Here is a 19,968-nt window from a genome sequence, read left to right as displayed (position 1 = left end):
CTAGTCAAGTAGTCTAGTCGAGTGCGAGTGTGTGAGCAGTGAAGTTAAATAAAAATCGTTGACGAACTCGAGAGTGAGCCGAGCGGGTGCGACGTACGACGACGAGACGACGACGATCGAGAACCGAAGAGACGACGACGTTACAGAAGACAGCATCGAATGCATGACGCGCAAAAGCGCGTTTCCGGCTTTATCTCGTTTCCGCTTGTAGTTAGCGAATTCAAGTCAGTACAGAAAGGTTTCAGTCCTTACGATCTACACTTTTTTCTTTCAAACTTTCTTGGCAGGTGACGCCTTCGGCATAAACGCCGGTTCATTTTTTGTATCCGGGTAGCTGTGTGGCACCAGTTACGTCACAGAACGCCCGTAATTACAGAGTTAAAACGCTTCTTTCTCGTAGCCGAATCACACGATCACAGCGAAACCGGCGCGAAACGATTAGCAAACGTAAGTACTTTAATAGTAGTATAGGTTTAAAAAACGCCGGAGTGCCCCTTTAAAGGGAAACTGAAGTGGTCAGGAAAACTTTTGATATGCTTGAGCTATAGTTAAGCCTACTCTAATGGCGGTAGTCCATTACGATCGCGATCCTTAGTCGCGGACTTAGAGCCGCTTTAGTTTGGGCGTAGATGAGTCAGTGACGTCACAATAGGAACGGAAGTGGGTGTTTCTGCTGCTTCCAGTACATTTTCGACAGCCTCTACAGCCCGATTTTTCTCAACAAGGACGTATGGCCAGTGTCAGTTCTAGTTCAGACCGCTTTGAATAAACGATATTAAGCCCCGTTTTAGGCAATCAGTGCCTTTCGCTGCATCCAGTTTCGGCCGCTATTTCGGTAGCCGCCGAAATCATGCCTACAACGACATTCGCCTCTCTCGAACCGTTTGAAACTGTTTCAATTGCACAGTAAAATTCGCGTTTGTTCAAAACCTAGTTAGAAGACGGAGCGGTTTTCCCGAAAATGAAACTGGCACTTATTGCCCCAAAATGGAGCTAGACGTCGAAGCTATAGCTTCTTTGTGTCAGTATTTACCGTAAATCGGTAAGGTCTATCATAGCTAGTAAGCGAATTCGACGTCTAGAAGCTGTCAAAGATGTACTGGAAGCAGCCAAAGCGCCACTTCCGTTCCTATCGTGACGTCATGTCTTACTCCGCCCACTAAACTTTAGGGTGTTGTGGAGCCGCGAAACTTTGAGTTACAAAATTTTGACTAACGCTAACGAATCGTACGTATTCACGTACTCGCGAAACAGCAGTAATCGAGATAAAATGTTTTGCCACTTCAGTTTCCCTTTAACATTCAGCAGTACCAACAGAGCTGATCATATCCGGGCATCATTGGTAGTTGATGTCCTTATCCGGGTAATGATCAAAGAAATGTTCTCGTTTTCGCTCAATTTTTCGCAGGACGCGTTTCCGCTATCAGTAGGATGCTTTCCAAAGGACTTTTTCCACCCGTTCGCGTCTTTACGAAGAAGTGAGGCTCCCTAAGGTGTCTCCCCACAGATTTTCGCCTCGAGAAGCGCAAGGTAAAGCTCGAGACGCGAACACAGATACTCTATTTACTAGCCTGTGACCAGACCTTCTCCCTAGATCCCGTATAACGGGCTCGGGAGAAGGTCTGGTCACAGGCTATCTATTTACCGGTACTCTGAATGCCTACAGTCAGAACCGTTTGTCGATGCAACTCAGTGGTTCCCCATCGCCCAAGAGCCGAATTCATCCGTCGCCGTTTCGAAGCTCTTCTCTCCTCCCTCGTAAGTCGAATTCTTTTCTCCGTTGCGCGAAGAAAAGCTATAAGGTTTGTCTCCATGTGGTTTGAATTATGCGAGTGCACGATTTTCGCAACGGTCGCCGTGAGCCAAAATCCTAGTGATTCTGAACCCTCAAAAGGGGCCTCACCTGTTTACCCCAACGACCTGTCATATATGTATCTATAGATTGATGTGAACTCGCAGCAAAGTACGAAAAGCGTGTAACTGTACTGTACTCACATGTAAGTAAACTCTCGTGTGTTTGCAAATGTTTTATTGTGGAGTTCGTATCGAAAACGTCATAGCCTCCGCTCGAAACTTTGACTAGCGAAGCCAAAATCATCTGTGACGTGAATGGCGTACTCACCAATCTCTTGTACTTGCATTCGTCTTCTCTTTTTTTAGTTATCTACTTTGTCTTTGCTGTTTAGCGTTCTACTTGAATTGTGGGATGAGCTCCATAGATTTTTGGTAAGACGTTTGGCGCTTCGTAGTTTGGAGGCTTGGGAACGACAATCAAAGAAGGATCATAACTTATATGTAGCATCGAGACAGGTTGGTACCGCGATATACAGTATAGGCCGGAGTCTTGAATAACCTATGGGAACAGACCTAACCTAAGCGTCATAAGCAGAATTTTTTCAACGCTGAACAATTTCAAAGCATCAACTTCGTCTTGGCAATTTTATCTATCAGTTGCAGTTTGAAAAATTTCATGATATGGATCAAGCGTGTTTTAATTGGAAATTTGCAAGTTAGCCAAAGCTTTTTCCACGTCTGTTTTGTATAGGATCGGTTCGATCTAGGGAGAAGTGAAGCGCTGTCTATTTGAGTAAATTGTCGCCGCTATTTAGCGTAAGCTTACAGTGGCCTCTGCGATCGCTTGATGGTCGCCCGATCACAAGGCTTGTAGGTACCATCTTACATCTCGGGTAACGCTCCTTATAGAGAAGAGAGAAATGCGCTTTTAGTGTAACCTATTTGTGGGCGAAAAATATCTAGATCGTAACATCTATCCCTATAATCCGGTAAGCGCCATCTTGGCTTGCGCGGCCACGCCTTCCGGGCGACGTGTTGAAGCCGGTATGCGACGAAATCCTCCTTTTTCTCGCTTTTTCGAAGACGCCATCGCCCTTTTCGACCACTTCGCTCTCTAAGTACGCTATTAATGCGCAAGCGGACCCCTTTTCGAGTCTCAGCGTTGTCCGGGTTCTTGCTCGACTTCCGGGTACTTTTCCGCCTACCTTCGATTTCGATGGCTCGCAGAGAACGCTCTCTCTTGAACGCTACGCGAAAGACCACCAAGCAGAAAGCTCGGCGGCACGTCCACGACCGAAAACGGCTCTCGGACACCGAGGACCCACCCTCTAAACGCTCACGAATCGTGACTCCTCCGCGTCGCTCTCCTTCCGATCACTCTCCCGCCTTCGGCACTGCGATTTTTCCGTCCTCGCTCGGCACATCTTCTCCGGCACTTCCTATCGCGTCTTCCCCGCCTCCGGCACTTCCTATCGCGTCTTCCCCTCCCCCTACGACACTTCCGCACCGCATTTATTCTCCTTTACCTCTGCCTGTTTCGTTTTCTTCTCTCTCTCTTCCCCAAGGAACACCTATATCGTCGCAGTCGCATCCGACTACGCCGGTCACAGCAAGTCCATTGGATTTTTTACATCATGATGAGTAACATTTTCTCTATCGAAAGTACTCTCCTATTTGTAACATGCTTATATCTTCTTCAGCACCTCTCCTCCTCCGCCAGCGCAGCCGCAGCTACCACCGCCGACGCCACAACGTCAGAGAACAATGCTCACGAGGTTGCAAGCGAGAGCTACATCAGGCGGCCCCCAACAGCAACCCAGCCCTGAAACGTGCACACATAGACTCCTTCGCCTAATTATTCCTGTAATGTTTTTTCAGACCAACTGCAATGAGAAGTGGCAGTCGCAGACGAAGGCAAACAAAAGATAAGAAGCCAGCAGCCTACGAGTACAACGACTGCCCTCCACAGCCTAACCACATTGGCAAAATGGAAATCCAATGTCCCCACTGCAAAGCTCTTAAATGGCCGGGTGAAACGCCTGCGTTCTGCTGTGATAATGGAAAAGTCAGTATTCCAGTGCTTCCCAAGCCGCCCGCGCCATTGGATTCTCTTTTACTGGGAGAAAGCAGAGAATCTCGGGATTTTCTTTCAAAAATAAGAAGCTACAATTCGGCTTTCCAAATGACATCAATGGGATGCGACGAAATTCTCTTCCGTCGTCAGTGGAATCCGTGCTACAAAATCCAAGGACAAATTTACCACCGTATTGGCAGTCTTTGTCCGGAGAATAACGAAAAAGCTAAATTCGCACAAATATATTTTGTGGGCAATGAAGAAGAAGAGATCTCTTTGCGTCAATCTGCTTTGCCGGGGCTGACACCAGGAACTGTTGTAGATTTGCAACGAATGCTCCACTCTCATAATTCTTACGTCAGAAGCTTAAAAATGGCTCATGAAATTTTGGACGGAAACGAGAAAGAATACAAAATCGTACTCGATGCAGAAAAGCGCCCCACTGGTGAACATGAGAGACGATTTAATGCTCCTTCTTGCAACGAAGTTGCTGTTCTAATGGTTGGAGAAGAGAGCGGCAAACGAGACGTGGTTGTCCAATATCGCGACAGCCGCCTCCAGAAAATTTGGGATATTCACAGAAGCTACGATCCTCTTCAGTATCCCTTGCTATTTCCCAGTGGTGAAGACGGCTACTCAATCCACTATCCTACCCAGAATGGGAAAAATGTCACTTGCATGAAGTTCTACTGCCACCGACTAATGGTTCGGCCATCTCCTGATTTCAACGCATTGCATAAATCACAAAGGCTAATGCAGCAATATATTGTTGACATGGCTGTCAAAGTTGAATCAGAACGGCTTGCATTTCTTCGAGCAAAGCAAAAGCAACTGCGAGCAGAAAATTATTCCACTTTTGCTGACGCTGTTCTTCAAGATGATGCTAATCCTCAAAATATAGGACAAAAAGTCATTCTGCCAAGCACTTTCATAGGAGGACCGAGATACATGCATCAAAGGACCCAAGACGCAATGTCCTATGTTAGAAAATACGGAAGGCCCTCATTATTCATCACAATGACCTGCAATCCTTCTTGGCCTGAAATTCAAGACCAACTCTTTCCTGGCCAAGCTGCTAATCATCGGCCAGACATTGTAGCGCGTGTTTTCAATCTCAAAAGGAAGGCAATGATGGATGAAATTACAAAGAAAAATATTTTTGGCAACGTCAACGCTAATGTTTGCTCCATTGAATGGCAGAAAAGGGGCCTACCTCACGCGCATATTCTTCTATGGCTATCTTCCAATGACAAAATACGAGCTGACGACATCGACTCTGTTATTTCTGCAGAAATACCGGATCAACAGACTCATCCACGATTGTATAATATTGTTACATCACATATGATTCACGGACCGTGCGGATGTCAAAACCCCTCTGCTCAGTGCATGGTAGATGGAAAGTGCACGAAAGGATTTCCAAAAGAATTCAATCCGGAAACAAAGTCGGCAAACGACGGTTATCCACTGTATCGCCGTCGCCATCCCAACCATGGAGGAAGAACGGCAGTAAAACAGTTCCGGGGGAACAATATCAACGTTGAACTCTGCAACAGTATCAAAGCAATCAAATACGTAATTAAATACGTAAACAAAGGAAATGATATGGCGGCATACGCTTTGAGATGTCAAAATAGCCGTGACGAAATTGAAATTTATCAAGCTGCAAGATACCTCAGCTGCAGTGAAGCATGCTACCGCATATTTGGCTTTAGCATACATGACCGCAGTCCTACAGTCGTTCCTCTACAGGTTCATTTGGAAAACGGACAGCGAGTCCTTTTTGATGAAGAAAACGCACGTGAAGTAGCTGAAAACCCGCCTGAAACAACGCTAACAGCGTACTTCAAACTTTGTTTGCGATACCGCTCTACCGAAGGCGACTTGACGGCGGATCAAAAGTTTGTCAAAAGTCTTTTATACGTTAACATTCCTGAATACTTCATATATGAAAAAAAAACCTGGAAACCTAGAAAAAGAGGAGCTGAAGTCATCAATGAAGATGGCGAACTGACATCATTCAAAAAGACTGGAGCTATTGGACGTGTATGCACCGTTCACCCGAAACAATTGGAGTGCTTTTTTGCTCGCCATTTGAGGGAGGAGGGATTTTACGCGCGTGAGTGTCTTTTATAGTTAGGGCGCGGCGCGGCGCGACGCAATAAAATAAGACAAGAAAACAATTTTTGTATTTTAATAAACACGGAAATAAACCGGAAGTTATTCAAGCTACAAATGATCGTCCTTTCGGCGTCTTCAGGCAGGGAGGGCGATTCACCCACGCCCTCTGGTGGACACGGAGCCCGGAGCTACGGTTGACCCACGAAGCACGGGGTACGGCCTCTTTATCCTCGATTGGCCTCGGAGATGGGCCTTGGGAGTGAAGCGTCCTCGGATGTGAGTCCGCCACCCATGTTATCCAAGGGGACCGCTATTGTGACCCACCGCGTCTCGCCATAGTGGGGAAGCCAACTCTATCGGCCCCTGCTATAGAGGTATAGCCTCTTTCACCTCGGAGGTCTTTGAGAGTTGATAACACGTGTCTGGGCTGGAACGTCGCCGAAGAGAGTCTCTAGCACAGGACAAAGACAAAAAATGCATCTGTGAAAAACATCATACTGCCTTCTCGAAGTTAGGTCACCTTTTCATATGGAAAGCCGTAGACAAATCATTGAACGACGCCAATGCATGTGCATTTAGATCCTCTCGTAATTAATAGGCCCACACCAAAGGATATAGAGATTAATCACACGGAGAATTTCTATGTAGAGATAATCATCACTCAAACTTTCCATATAAAGAGTGATCTCACCAAGATATTCGACGTAGAGATATATCCCTCAACCAGATTTTGATGTAGAGATCGATTCCACGCAGATTCTCTATGCAGAGAGCTCGGAACTCATTCTCTTCCCACTTAAGGCCCCTTTTGCAGCAAACCTTATTTTCGTCGTTCGCTTTCAGATGGCTGCTTTTTTAGCGACAAAGAGACAAAAAAGGCCCTTAATTGGGCAAAAGGGCTATTTGATAAATATCCAAGCCAGCACCCCCAACACCTTATTTGCAAGCCAAAGATCAGCAACGATTCCCAAACGTGTTCGAGACCGGAGCTAATCCTTTCCAGACATTCTATGTAGAGACCGATCTCCCGCAGACATTCTATGTAGACACTGATTATACGCAGATTTTTTATATTATCTATATGTAGTTGACCATACGATTTTCTATGTAGAGACACAGCTCGCCAAGATTTTTGATGAAAGATTATTTCTCCCCATATTGTCTATGTAGAGATCGATCTGACAAAGAGTTTCTAGATAGAGGGTGATTCTAACAGCGTAGAAATATCAATCTGAGTCAAGCTGAGCTTAATTCTCCCCCGAGTGAGAACCCCTTTTTTAGAATACCTTATTCTGTCTTTCGCTTTATAAGGTCGCTTTGGATAGCCACGAAGCGACGTAAAAGCTCTTTTCTTCGTCGAAAATTTGACAGAACTTCCGCGGCAAGCAAGGCTGGGGCCCCCGACGTCCTATATCTTCATGCCTACCATCAGAAACGATTCCCGCTTGTGTTCGAGACTAGATTTTCGATTCGTTTTTGACAGAGCAAAAGAGGAAACCGGTTGCAAAAAAGAGATCCGCTAAAGCAATAGCGCACGCGATCTCTGACACACGATGTGACGCATTTCTTTGATACCACACTCAGAAGTGCTACATTGCCATTAGTCCCCTAAAAAGAATTTTTTTAGGATATCGTAAAGTTAACGGTTCAGTTGCTGAGTCACGAAGTAATACAAGTAATACAGTATATAGGCTCTTGGACACTCTCGTTCCTACTCCGAGTCAGTACCGTGTATACTATCCGAATTAGAAAAACCATTAAATACCACCATCACCTTGGAAAGAAATTTTAAATCTTTGCCCCAATAATTTATATATTTCGATATCGCCTGTGTAAAAGTTTGCACACTTGCTCGTGCTGGGTATATACAATTAATATATGCGCTGGCGGGGAAAAGTACTGCATGAGTGTGTACCGCATTTTATTTAGATATCAGGAAACTTCGTGACCTAATTAAATAGTATATAGAGTATGCAATGAACTTCTAGCTTAATACTTAATAAATTTGTTGAATATATGAATGAAGGCACTAAAAACTCACTAAAACAGAATTCGTTGTGACTTGATACACAATGGCAATCTGCGTGTAAAACTAAAACAGAAAAGAGACCAAGAAGCAAATTAAGATTGCATTGTTCACAAAAAGCTGCAGCTTATTTGTTCTTATGCAAAGCCAATTCAAACAAATGGAACTGATACGTTTCGACTCCGTGATCTCTGCACACTTTTAAGAGAAGACCTTGACTTGGCTTCAATTTTTGATCGTATACACGCGCTAATGACTTTGTGGTAACGTACAAAATTCCTGACGTAGAATTAGGATGAATTTCAAGGCGAATGCTCCAGTTAGTAGAAGGCGAGTTTGGTGTAGTGATGGTGCTACTATGCGATCCACTACATTGGGCACTTGAATCAACGCCGCCGAAGTCACTCGCCATGTTTGGATCCCAGTACCAAGTACCAGCGCAAAAACTGCCGTCGCAAATTTGAACGATGGGATCGCTATCGCTCATAGGCGTAAAAAAGAAGGCCATCTGAATGGAGTAGGCTATATTATCATTAAGAACCCGGGCTTGTATTAATTTGACCTTTGACAAGGTATATTACCAGCCAGCCCATCGCATGTGCGTATACTAACCACTTTAAAAAATGGCGAAACGTTGTTCCACTGCCAAACTCCATCGTTTGCGCCAAAACCGAAGATGGCGTCTCTTTAAAATTCGCGTGACTTTGGAGCCAAAGAGGAGACATGTAGCGGTAAACTAGCAGTGCCGAATTGGAAACGCTCTATATCGTTTGTCAATTGGAAAGCACCTTCCACTGCACTAAGACTACTATAGTTATACCTGGGTTGACGACGCGACGGACGTTGGAGGAGGAGCTTCTGTCTGAAAGAAGTCAAACGTTGAAAGAATTCCGTCGCATCAAACGATCGACAGTTATAAAACTTACTGATTGCACGTCGGGAGTTGCGCCTTTTTGAAGATCTATGTAGTCGTCAAGTGGAAGGAAGGCAAACACTAGGCCCCGATGAGGGCACAACAAAAAAACGCCTCCTTCACAGTCAACTGATGCCGAACAATACCTTGACACAATGACCACAAGCAACAGGGACGTCACGGTAGATGTCATTTCAAAAACATATGAGAGCAAAAACCAAGTAAACAAAGAGAAAGCGGTAAAGCTGATATAGCTACTGAAAACATAAATACTGTATTTAGAAATAACGTTCTCCCGTACGCCTATACATGTATGTATTGCCTGAAAGCCCAGTAACTAACTGACTCGCGAGAAAACGGTGTACGCTGGAGTGGCAAGAGGCAGCTGCGCACTCGTACGGCGCTATAGAATTCGGAATGTGAACATTGCATAAATGTAACAATCAATCAATCATCACATGAATGATCGAACGGAACGCTGGTATAGCTTAAATTGCTCACTTTTCAATAAAGCCTTGCTGTCGAATAAAAATCCACAGCAAACTGCAGTTGAAAGTATAGAGCTCGAGGCGCACTATGAGAGCCGGTACGGTGTTAAGAAACAGACTATTCTATGAATTTAATCACCTTGCGTCGTACAATCCGTTGTTCAATTAATTAAGAGAAACATTGATTTTTCTTCAAGATACAAATTAAATAAACAATCCTGCCGAACAGCATGCCTACCGAAAATCGTAAACAATCCCTCCTTTCTCAGCCGTATTACCACCAACGTGAACGTCTAAAGAGACAACATTCAGAAAGAACTGCTCTTCAAATACTGGAGTAGTACTACATAGGTTTGGCTTGCGAGCAGACGTCTCCTCCAGCGCTTCGTCGGTATCGCAAGACTATAACTCAAATATCGACAAAAGGCCAATCTCGATAGGAATAGAGTCTTACTTCAAGGTATTTCAAAATGATATCAGCAACATCGTTCCGATAAATAGTGCTCAAACTCTCGATCAGAGCGCCAATCGTCGCTCTACGCCCCTCTTGTTGTTGCCATCTTTTCAAAACAAATAATGTTGGACCACCAGCTGCTTGAAGAAACGTGTCAAAATTTGTTAGAGGTCGTCGAAGAAGTTTTTGCCCGAGTGATCTCCAGTCATCACCTAACTTGTCTTCAACGTCAAGAAGTCGTATAGTTCTAGCTATTGCTGGATGCAATTCCGGCTCAATCAAATCGCTAATGGGTTTACTAACATTTAGATCTCTAACGCAAGGAACCTAAGGAAAATAGAGAACAACAATCCAACCTGTTAATTGGTAACTGATTATTTACCTGCTCGTATAAATCACCAAACCACTCAAGTAACTTCGGGGTAAAAGCAATTTCTTTTCCCTTTGCATACAATTGCTTAGTTTTGATCGGATATCCTTCCAGTGAAACAAAATCACCATCTTGAATTAATCCAAGGTGAAGATTTAACCCAGGCATTCCCTGCTGCTTTGACTTTGAAACTTCAGACATTACGTGTTCTCTTACGGCAGAACAAACGTTGCAAAACAATTTCTTTGTTGGTGAAGACATGCCGCAAAACTGAATATCCGTCTGGCGAAGAGTTATTTCCAAACGGTGACCAGGATAGACGTGAAAATAGGCAACGTTTCTGTAGAGCACGGTAAGTCGAGGAAAACGTCGAGTAAGACGAGTCAATAGACGATAAAATAACGGAGAAGGTACACGATGATCAATCGAATAAAGATGAAGAGGAATGGTTTTCAGGTCTGACAAAACGTTCTGCGATTCCAAATGATGTCTATCTCTCAGTAAACAAGGTATGAAGAAATCAGATAGATGGTCGAGCACAGTAGCTTCCTTTGCCTCGGGAAACTGGAGAAAGTCTGTGCTATCATCCGACTGCTTCGATTGCATATCAAAGCCATAATAGTCACAGAGAAGATCGAAGTACTTCATTAGATAGACAAAGAAGTGAAAGCCCTCTTGACAAAATTATCTGCGCCCCATTCACGGGTACTCTTTCCCAATTCGAATCTGAATCCAAAATCAGACCTCGGACAAGAATTGATTCTTTCCAAAGTACTAAGCGATGAAGTGGTGTTCGACGACTTGCGAGAAAAATGACGAGTTCAAACGGAAAGTTTTCAGCATCATAAACACTGGAAACTTGATCTGAAACCCACCCACTCGTTACAAGACGAGTCAGAGTCTTTGGAGCATTCATATGGACCGTATCCATTATCAGAGCCAGCACATCGCTTTCAAAATAAGTTCCCCGGCCAAAGGATATCTAATGACGTCAGTGTTTTGACGTTGTCAAAAAAAAGATGTTAACCAATCAGTTCTAATGTCTGGGTCGCAGAACGCTCTCTCTTCGTTGTACGTCATAATTTGAAGATGATTCATTCCGAGATGTTTCAGTTGAGGCAGCTTCGAAGCGACGTCAAAAACTTCACGCCAAGTCATGTCTGTGCCTAGTAAGATCCTTCAAGCAACCGCACAAATCTTGAATGGTTTTCATTGAAACCCGCGTAAAGCTGACGTCAAGATGACGAAGACGCGTAAAGTTCCGTAGGTCCTCAATGCCAAGATTTCGCACATAGCTCGCCGAAAACGACATAAGAGTCTCCTTACAAGATGACGAAAGAGCTCGCACAAACGGAACCGACAGCTGGCCCAAACAAGGGCTGAAAGACAAGTCGATGTCGACCACGTGACGCTGATTAGCCAACTGGGAGAGGAATTTCGGTTCGTCGTCGATCGAACGAAGACACATCAGATTGAGGCGCGTTAGTGTAGATTGCATTAGTAGCTGCAGAATGGCTGACGTCAGCTTTCCTCTCTTGGCCAAATCTTCGGCTAACTGATCAGCCATGACGAATGGAAGAGTTTTCGGCGATGACACTAGGATCTACTCTCTGCAGTCGATGGCAGAGGAAAATTCGCCGGGATCGAAACGATTTCGCGTGTCTGGGAGAGACGATTTCGGCGGAAAGACGCTGCGCCATGTTTAAAAGTGCTGTCCCGGATAAAGTACTCTTGAGTCCCGTATAACGTGATTCAGTCGGGAAGCTGCATGTACTCAGTCTCTAGCTACTCTCGCTGGAGGTCTCGATCGCTGGTCGGCGTTCGGAAAGCAAATCAGTTTACCAGCAAATCTCTTTGTCCAAGCCGTTGGAACGAATTGTTGCAGGCCGCTGTGCGGGATCCCATCTCTCGTGTCTGCTATTTTCTCGGCGTCGATGTACGTGATGCTGCACCGCGTGAATTATTGTCGATAGAAAATATCCGTCACGGTGAGATCGATCGATCGATCTCTACATGGTAACATAGATTTCTATTTCCTTTATAGGTGTATATACATTTAATAATGAATCGAAGTCTTCATCCGACGGATTTGAAGGCACTACGTCCAGTCGTCGATCTCCTCAATTATATAGTACAGATATGTAGCTCATGTAGGTTTTGTGTCGACGTTTGAAGTTGTCATCTCACGACGTTTCACTACTTTCAGTTTGGAAATCATGTATAGGCACAAATTCTTTTCATATTTTGAACAGTTCCTTGTTTGAAGTCAGATGCTCCAGTTCATTTACCAGAAGGGAATCCTAACCTATTTTGCCTCCTCCTTTGAATATGGCCATGAATATGATGATATCCTTGCTCCTAGTTCAATCTATGAAGAAATATAAAGTTGTGCTTTAGGGAAACTATGCTAAGGCTAAAAAAGGCATCGCAATACGATCAGTTGGTTGTGACGAGAAAGACGCTACTTTGAATGAGTCAATATATTTGTATGTTTCCGGTGCCGAGCAGACTCTATCGTTCTCACACTCATGCATTCGAGCAAAAGAGTAAGTTTCATATGTCTCCTGTTCATCCTGTCTCATGTACATTTTCCTGGTTTCTCGTAAGTATTGTGCACATCCTTGAAATAGATTGCAGTTTCACAGAAACTTCCTATCCAGCCGTATAGTTACGGGAACGGTGTTTTGGTTTGGCACATCAACCATTTGAAAATTACCGGCTTTAGATCGTTTCATCGCATGCAATGCCTCGCGAATTTGACGCACAGTTGCTGTTGTATTCAGGCGGAGACGTGCCATCGGCTGCTTTAGAGGCATCCTTGTGGATATAGCATTCTAACAGGACTTCCCAGAAATATACAGATGACAACATGAATTCCATTCACATCGAAGCGCTCCTTCTGTACTAAGATGATCGTGTACAAAATACTTTGGACTTTGCTCCGCGGGCGTCCTATATATACAATAAATAAAACGTTTGTTCCCCCGGCTTAATGGAGAGAGATAGACGGAGTGTGGCGCAAAAGCGGACAGCAATAAATATATGTAGAACGTCATACGCTAAAAGGTCAATTTATCAGTTGCATGTCCTTGCGATGAATATCATGGCATTGCGAATGAGGGCAGTACTGTGTGTGTAAGGGGCCGCATTCGCATATATGGAAGGCACAACTTGCATTGAACAAACATGCAGACAAACTTCAGCTCAGCATCGCAGGGTCACTAGCTTCATTCAATGTAGTGCTTAAGTTATTTCTTCCTTCCCACAACACCATCGATGAATTCTCCGAAAGATTTGCCGACGCCTACAGCAATGGAAGCGTGAACTCGTTTTGCCTTGCTGGTCCACCATGCACGCTTGCGTCTGTCACCCTTGTTCTCACTACGAGCAAAAACGAACTCGAGATCTTGCGACGGATCGAGATCGAATTTAATTTTCAGAAGAAGGTTCTTCGGTGCGACAAGAGCGTTTTCATCAGTATAGGATAGAGGATTTTTATTCCTTCTCTCGATCATCAGTTTCACTTTCGCTTCGGTAACGATTTCCGGTAATTCTTCATGCAGCTCAGTGAGATGTTCTATGAAAGAATCGTGTGTGCTTTCTCTTTTGTAGATAAGTTTCTGAATGTTTTCTCTCGTTCCGTCGTTTCTCAGGATGGCGCCGATAATGACGGTGACGTTGAAGCCGAGTTCTTTCAATCGGATGAAAGTTTCGATCTGTACATTGTCGTTCACGTCCGTATCTGTCATTTCAAAGTTTGCGCTCTGTTCGTCCCAAACATTTCCTATAGCCGCGTTAGGGATGGGCAATTACGCAAGATCGTTATCTTTGAAAAATCGCTGATATTCTATTCCTTCTATTGCGTCATGCGTCGCGCTTGCGATTTGCAAAGCTACGGAATTCTCTGATAAAGTTTCAAAAGCGTTTGAACTCTTAGGACGTTTAAAATGGCGCGCTAATTTCGTTAGAACCTAAGTGGCACTTATATATCTTTTTGCATTTAGTAATGTTTTCTTAAAGCCGAAAAGGATGCTGCTCGTGCACCGTGACTCTTATGTGCCTATAGCCTAGCCTAAATGTCTCGGCCTTGTAGGCTACAAGGCCGAGACATTTAGGCTAGGCTAGGCACACTAGCCATCAGCTATACGAGTTTAGTAAGGCGGGAACACATGTACTCTACATGCTACGCGAAACTAGAATGCATACCTTTGACGGCATGCATACCTATAACGGCGATAATAAGAGCGATATTCACTTGGGTAGACATATGCTCCCTTAGTAGTCAATTCCGAGCAATGGTCGAAGCCAACTGACCTTGATTTTCTATACACTTGCCAATTTATATGCATCCCTGCTTCTGCACGTGATCCAATGCGGCTTTCTCCGCCCTACTTTAGTGACGTCACGATTGGTAAAGTATTATCTGGGTCGCATCAGCCGAGGTCCAGAAGACCGAAGTCGTTTAGAATGTCTAGCCTGACGTTCTTCGCGGCGATTCGTCGTCTCGCGCGATCGAATTCAGACATGATTCGTCCATTTCACTCTTTTCCTTTCATTTCGTTGTCTCTCGCCACGCGCACGAGTTCAGAAAGTCGATCAAACGTCCTAAAAAGACCGTTAAAGCAAGCGACACCCTAAAGATGCGAAAACGAACAGAGCAATGGAGCGATTTTTTGAACGAGCGTCGGCCATTTTGAAAAGTAGATACCCGGATAAGAGTGAACTTCGTCCGTTTCTAGCCTCTTTTGACGAAGCTATCGCTCCAACGGGCAGTTTCTGCAGCGATTTAGGTACTTTATATCTTGTTTGGTGGACCAGGGGTCGTAGACCGTTTCTATAGGGCATATTCACGGGGCGGGGCTTCCGGGGCTTTCGCGGAGTGTGTGGCACGCGAAAAAAGACCATCGCGCTGCATGTTACGATAAACCTCTATAGCCATTTTAGTTATTCGAGGATTACTTAGCTGTTTCGATGGAGAGGTTGTGCCTACAGCGAGTCGAATCGCTAATATCCACAAAAGGGGAAAGGAGGCCCCGATTTTCGGTTTTTTGCCAGACTACATTTCGTACAGTCACTAAACTGTCATTTTAATAAAATTGGCATATTAGCTTTATTTTCGCTTGAACGAAGGTATTTGTGGGTGGGGGAATACGAGTGAGCCTATGTTTTTGCCACATACTAACGCGCGCAAAGCCGTCCGTGAATATGCCCTATAGCGCAATTCTCGCACGATCGTCTCGATAACGATCGTTTCGTTCAACCTATTGCGACTGATCAGGTCTTTTGCGTGCATTTACGTGCATGTATGCCGAGACGATACCGTTATTCGCATTACTAAAGGAAAGGGTCCCCTTTCGGGGGAACCTTTCCTATGCTTTGACGCAGTTGATTGGCTACCCTGTTTATTTAATTTGCGGGGTCGGCTTTTCATTGGGTGTCACAGCAAAGCGACTCGCAACTCTTGTTCGATCCCGTAATTGTGAGCCTTAGTTCGTCTTTCTAGCCCGTTCTTTTTAGTTGTTAGCACTTGCCGTTTATAGCCAAAACTTAGTTGAAACTAAAGGTACTCACTACTAGCTCACTGCATGGTGCCCAATCTTTTCGCTAGCCTTCTGTGCTGAAGACTTTCTGCTAAAATTTCTTCAGTGGTACCTTCGTTCAGTTTCCAACATTCGAAACTATAGGTATTGCTACGAAAAAGTATGAACTAGCATTTGCGTGCACAGACGAATGGGCGTCGCGCACGTACGTGGGAGCTTTGCCTCCACCACATGGCATCGGTCTCTCCCCTCATCTCTTCCCCCGCCCGTGCGCTACTTTGCCTGCGAGCGATTGGCGTCGCGTGACCAATATCCTTTCGTCGTACATGGAATGGTGACTTGCCGTTGATGCTATCACTCCATCTGTATCATTGACGTGAATGACGCCAGGGTATACATAAACAGAAAGTTGTGTCTTCACATCCGAGGAAGTGATTCACATCCGAGAAAGTGATTCACATCCGAGAAAGTGATTCACATCCGAGGAAGTGATTCTCTTCCACGTGACGTAATCGCGGCGGCATTAACTTCCGCTAGCCACAGCAGGTAATTGGGGAGGCGAAAGACTGCGGTTAGGTTAAATTCCGGTTGTGTATTCTGTGTCAGTTCTGTTCGATCCTAATCCCCTGTACCGAAGAACTTTTCCGCAATCATGGCGAAACGGCTAAATGAGAGTCGCTTTCTTTGTCTTTTGTCTTTCACTTTCAATATACGCAAGTACGATTGAGAGCGAGCCAAATTGGCATCTTATTCCTTTGGCAAGAGCGGAGCCCATTTCACACGTAAGGTTACCAGTAGGAGAAACTTCAATTTGATTACGATGACAGCAATCTGATTAAGGAACATGTGAATCGCCTTCAATCGGAGCGACGCAAAATCGTAAGAAATAGGATAAGAAAATACGTTTATACTATGATTGTCTAGTGAAGGCTAAAAGACGATACCGACGAGTTATACAATGTCCAGACTCCTAGATTTTTGAGGTGTCTTTTTTGGTGTCCCGGCAGTGCACAAACCGGAAAGTGAATGTTCAAAGATTGTACTTAGGTTTATAACCGTTATTAATGTTTCACGCACAGAACAAGTGCAAAAAGGAAAAAAATGCCAGCTAAAGTCTTCGGTATCAAATTCACCTTCCGCTTCCTAAGCAGTTGTGACAAAAGGCAAAATGAGAACATAAAAGCGGAGAGCAAGAAAATGACATGCGACGGCGTCGTAGTTTAGCCTATGACAGAGTCACATATAGTACGACTGAATAGGAGGTATAAGTGTTGAAATGTCTTACGGTGTTGCGCTGCTGCGAATGAAGGCGATTAGACAGAGTTCCTATTGGATAGTCAGTATCTCTTCCTGATCGATTTATAACTACTGTTCTTGGCGCAAGGGGAATTGAAAACGATGAAGTACTTTTTCGGTGAGGACTTGCGTAGGACGAAAGTAGCAGAGAGCAGGCAAAGAGTGCAGCCACAAGCATCTGGCTCGTCATTGATGATCTGATTTCTATGTCTTGTTCTTTAGGCATTAGGCAATTGAGTGCGTCCTTAAGTACTGCTCTGCCGGAAGCGAACCTTGCCAAATCGGATATCCTCACCCTTTGTAAATACGTCATTCGGATAAGAATGGCTTCCTCGCGTATGACGTTACTAATTAATAAATTTCCGGTTTCGCAGTTCATCTTTGAACTTCCCCAAATTTTAACCAAGGTCCTCCTGATGCCGATATTCTAGCTAGCAATTTGTTAGGTGCAATCTTTAGGGCCAAGTTGCTTTTTAGTGTCTATACTATCCATATGCCTTTTATTATGAGTCATAGGCTTGCTTGACTCCCACTCTCTCAGTCTCTATACTTCCTTTCCGCGGTTGTTACTTGAGCTCTCTCTCTCTGGTCTCCTGCTGGGGCTGGATCGCATCCTTCAGATTTCCCTTTTGTTCGCATCCTTTTTCCTGCATCACTGAGTTCACCGTTTTTGTGCGACACACGTGTGCAAAATGATTCGTCCCTTGACATTTCAAACACGTTTCCCCACGCAGGACACTTCCGGAAAGCATGCTTTCGCCCACATCGTGTACATTCCTTCTTCCCACTTTGTCTACTGTCCTGTTGCCTCTGTACCGCAGATATCGTTTCGAGCTCATCTTCACCTCGCGCTGTGACCACTGCGTCCACGTTCGCTTTCCTTTCGACGTCGTCCATTCTCTTCGTTTGTGCCACCGCCATCTCTTCTGAGCGACATATTTCGAAAGCCTTGTCAAGGTTGGGATCACCTGCCGAGAGGAGTCTTTTTGTTACCCTGTGGTCCCGAAGCCCCAAAACCAATCTGTCACGGATCAACGAGTCCCGTATCGTTCCAAACTCGCACGTTTGTGCGAGCTTACGCAAGTCTGTCACGTATTTGTCGACCGTTTCGCCGATTTCCTGATTTCGCGTTAAGAATCGATATCTTTCGCATGTCAGATTAGTCTTGGGGATATAATATTTCTCAAATTTCTCGAGGACGGGTGCGAATTTCTCCTTTTCCTCTTCATCTGCGAAGTCGAACGTCTCGAAAGCCTCTTGCCCGTCGTCACCAGTAGCATGCAGGAGCACAGACGTTTTGATATCGTCCGGCGTATCGTCTCCCGCTTGTCGGGTTGCCTTGAGGTAAATCATGAATCTTTTCTTCCATTTCCGCCAAGCACCCGCTAAATCACCGTCCGCGGGCATCGGTGGAGGTAAACCTTGCAAATTCAGCGCTGTAGCCATCCACTCCTGACACCACGTAAGATCTGGTGAGCACGATGTCTTTATTATGATGTAACCTCCACTACCGGTCCCGTATATATGCACGTACACTACAGTGTCGCGTTTGCTCAAAGCTGATTTTGCCGCGTGCGAGAAGAACGAAAGATTGCGCTGCATGAATGCGCGACAGCCATCAAAGAGGCCTTTTTGATCGACATCGCGAACGACTCTTCCTAGTTGCATCCGTCCAAGCTGTGCGAGAGTTGCATTGACGTGACTGCTCGTCACAAAGTGGCAAAAGCGGGTCGAATGCATGTACCGATCGACGCAGAACGTCGTCAGCTCTTAGCCTCAGCATTTCGACGGATCGTGCTATATTTGCGATCTCCACTGCAAACTCTCGAAGCCTGGACGACATCCGGCGAAGAGAAAGAAGCTTCGTGGTCCTCCAAAGCGAAGCAGCGTCAGGGCGCTCGAGGACTTCCTTCTTTCTCTGGCGTCGATCACCCCTTGGACAACTTGTAATAGTGACAAATGACTCTGTTCACACATTACTTTCGCAAGGCAATTTGCTGTTCACCTCTGGCATTTACAGAAAGGAGACAAAGTATCTTTTTGCCATCAACCGGTGAGTACATTCTAGGTAAGGACAAATTTCGTCTTTGGAGATAGTTGTACACGATTTTGTCTCTGTTATAATTTGGAGACGAGCGAGACAGAAACGGCTTTTTCTTGTGGGAAAGTCAGTTGACAAGCTGGTCGTATATATCGTCTTCAAATATTCCTACGCCTCTTCTGCCGGCATGTCGCTTTCGACTACTCACGGGTCTGGACCCACTACTACTACTAGAGCTAACAGAGTCAGACAAAATCGGTTTTCTAATCTTTCTGTGCGAATCGGTGTCGGTCGTCATCTCGACTCGTCGTTGGCACCGACCCGACAACAAGGACGAGAAACTGCTTTCGATGTTGTCAGTATTGGCCTTCTAACGCGGCATTTCCTTGTACTCGGGTCGCGGCCTGTTCCCACACTCAACCAAACACTGGAGAAAGCCAGAAATACAAAGACGGCAGCACTGTATGCACGCATGGTGAAGTTAATTCGACAGTTCGCTACCGCTGAGGAAACAACCACGACGTGCGGAGTCAGAACGCGTGAGGACAAGCGTGTCGTGCGCGTGCGCGCGCGTGAAACATATCGGAGGCACGATCGGCTGGGTCCACGCATGGCTTGATCGATCGATCGACCGATATGATATGTTCGACAGGGAAAATGGCCAAATATTCCTTAGAAAGACTTATTATAGGAACTTACGACATTCTTCTTTGATGTCACTGTGACGAATCATTACGTCATAGTGACGTAGTGATCTCATTTGTGGTTGATCTCATTTGTACGCCCTACAGTCGTCGCCCGACAGAAAAGATCTCGACACATTCGAAGTCTCGAACTTACCTAACGTCCTT

The 19,968-nt window shown here is 45.1% G+C and overlaps 1 protein-coding gene and 1 long non-coding RNA gene across 2 annotated transcripts; one reads left to right on the top strand and one right to left on the bottom strand.

Moving 5' to 3' along the window:
- The first annotated feature begins 3,060 nt into the window (after window positions 1-3,060).
- On the top strand, window positions 3,061-6,004 carry LOC136198167 (uncharacterized). The gene is made up of 3 exons (XM_065988075.1): window positions 3,061-3,435; window positions 3,495-3,623; window positions 3,673-6,004. Exons 2-3 carry the CDS (start codon window positions 3,559-3,561, stop codon window positions 6,002-6,004), a joined length of 2,397 nt encoding a protein of 798 aa, XP_065844147.1. The 5' UTR covers window positions 3,061-3,435; window positions 3,495-3,558.
- Window positions 6,005-9,653: 3,649 nt separating this feature from the next.
- Window positions 9,654-10,314, bottom strand: LOC136197784 (uncharacterized). The gene is made up of 4 exons (XR_010672588.1): window positions 10,253-10,314; window positions 9,871-10,197; window positions 9,764-9,818; window positions 9,654-9,709 (listed from the first exon to the last, which is right to left on the bottom strand). It is a non-coding gene; the product is annotated as an uncharacterized lncRNA (long non-coding RNA).
- Window positions 10,315-19,968: the final 9,654 nt, after the last annotated feature.

This window comes from Oscarella lobularis, chromosome 18, assembly GCF_947507565.1.
Source record: "Oscarella lobularis chromosome 18, ooOscLobu1.1, whole genome shotgun sequence".
Lineage (NCBI taxonomy): Eukaryota > Metazoa > Porifera > Homoscleromorpha > Homosclerophorida > Oscarellidae > Oscarella > Oscarella lobularis.
The sequence above is the reverse complement of the archived record's forward strand: the minus strand, read 5'-3'. Positions and strand labels throughout refer to the sequence as shown.

What these genes read in the sequence shown, in the direction of transcription:
- LOC136198167 (XM_065988075.1), top strand. Translation starts at nt 3,559, where the DNA reads ATGCTCACGAGGTTGCAAGCGAGAGCTACATCAGGCGGCCCCCAACAG. An exon ending in CAGCAACCCAGCCCTGAAAC is followed by an intron (nt 3,624 to 3,672) that starts GTGCACACATAG and finishes ATGTTTTTTCAG; the next exon opens with ACCAACTGCAATGAGAAGTG.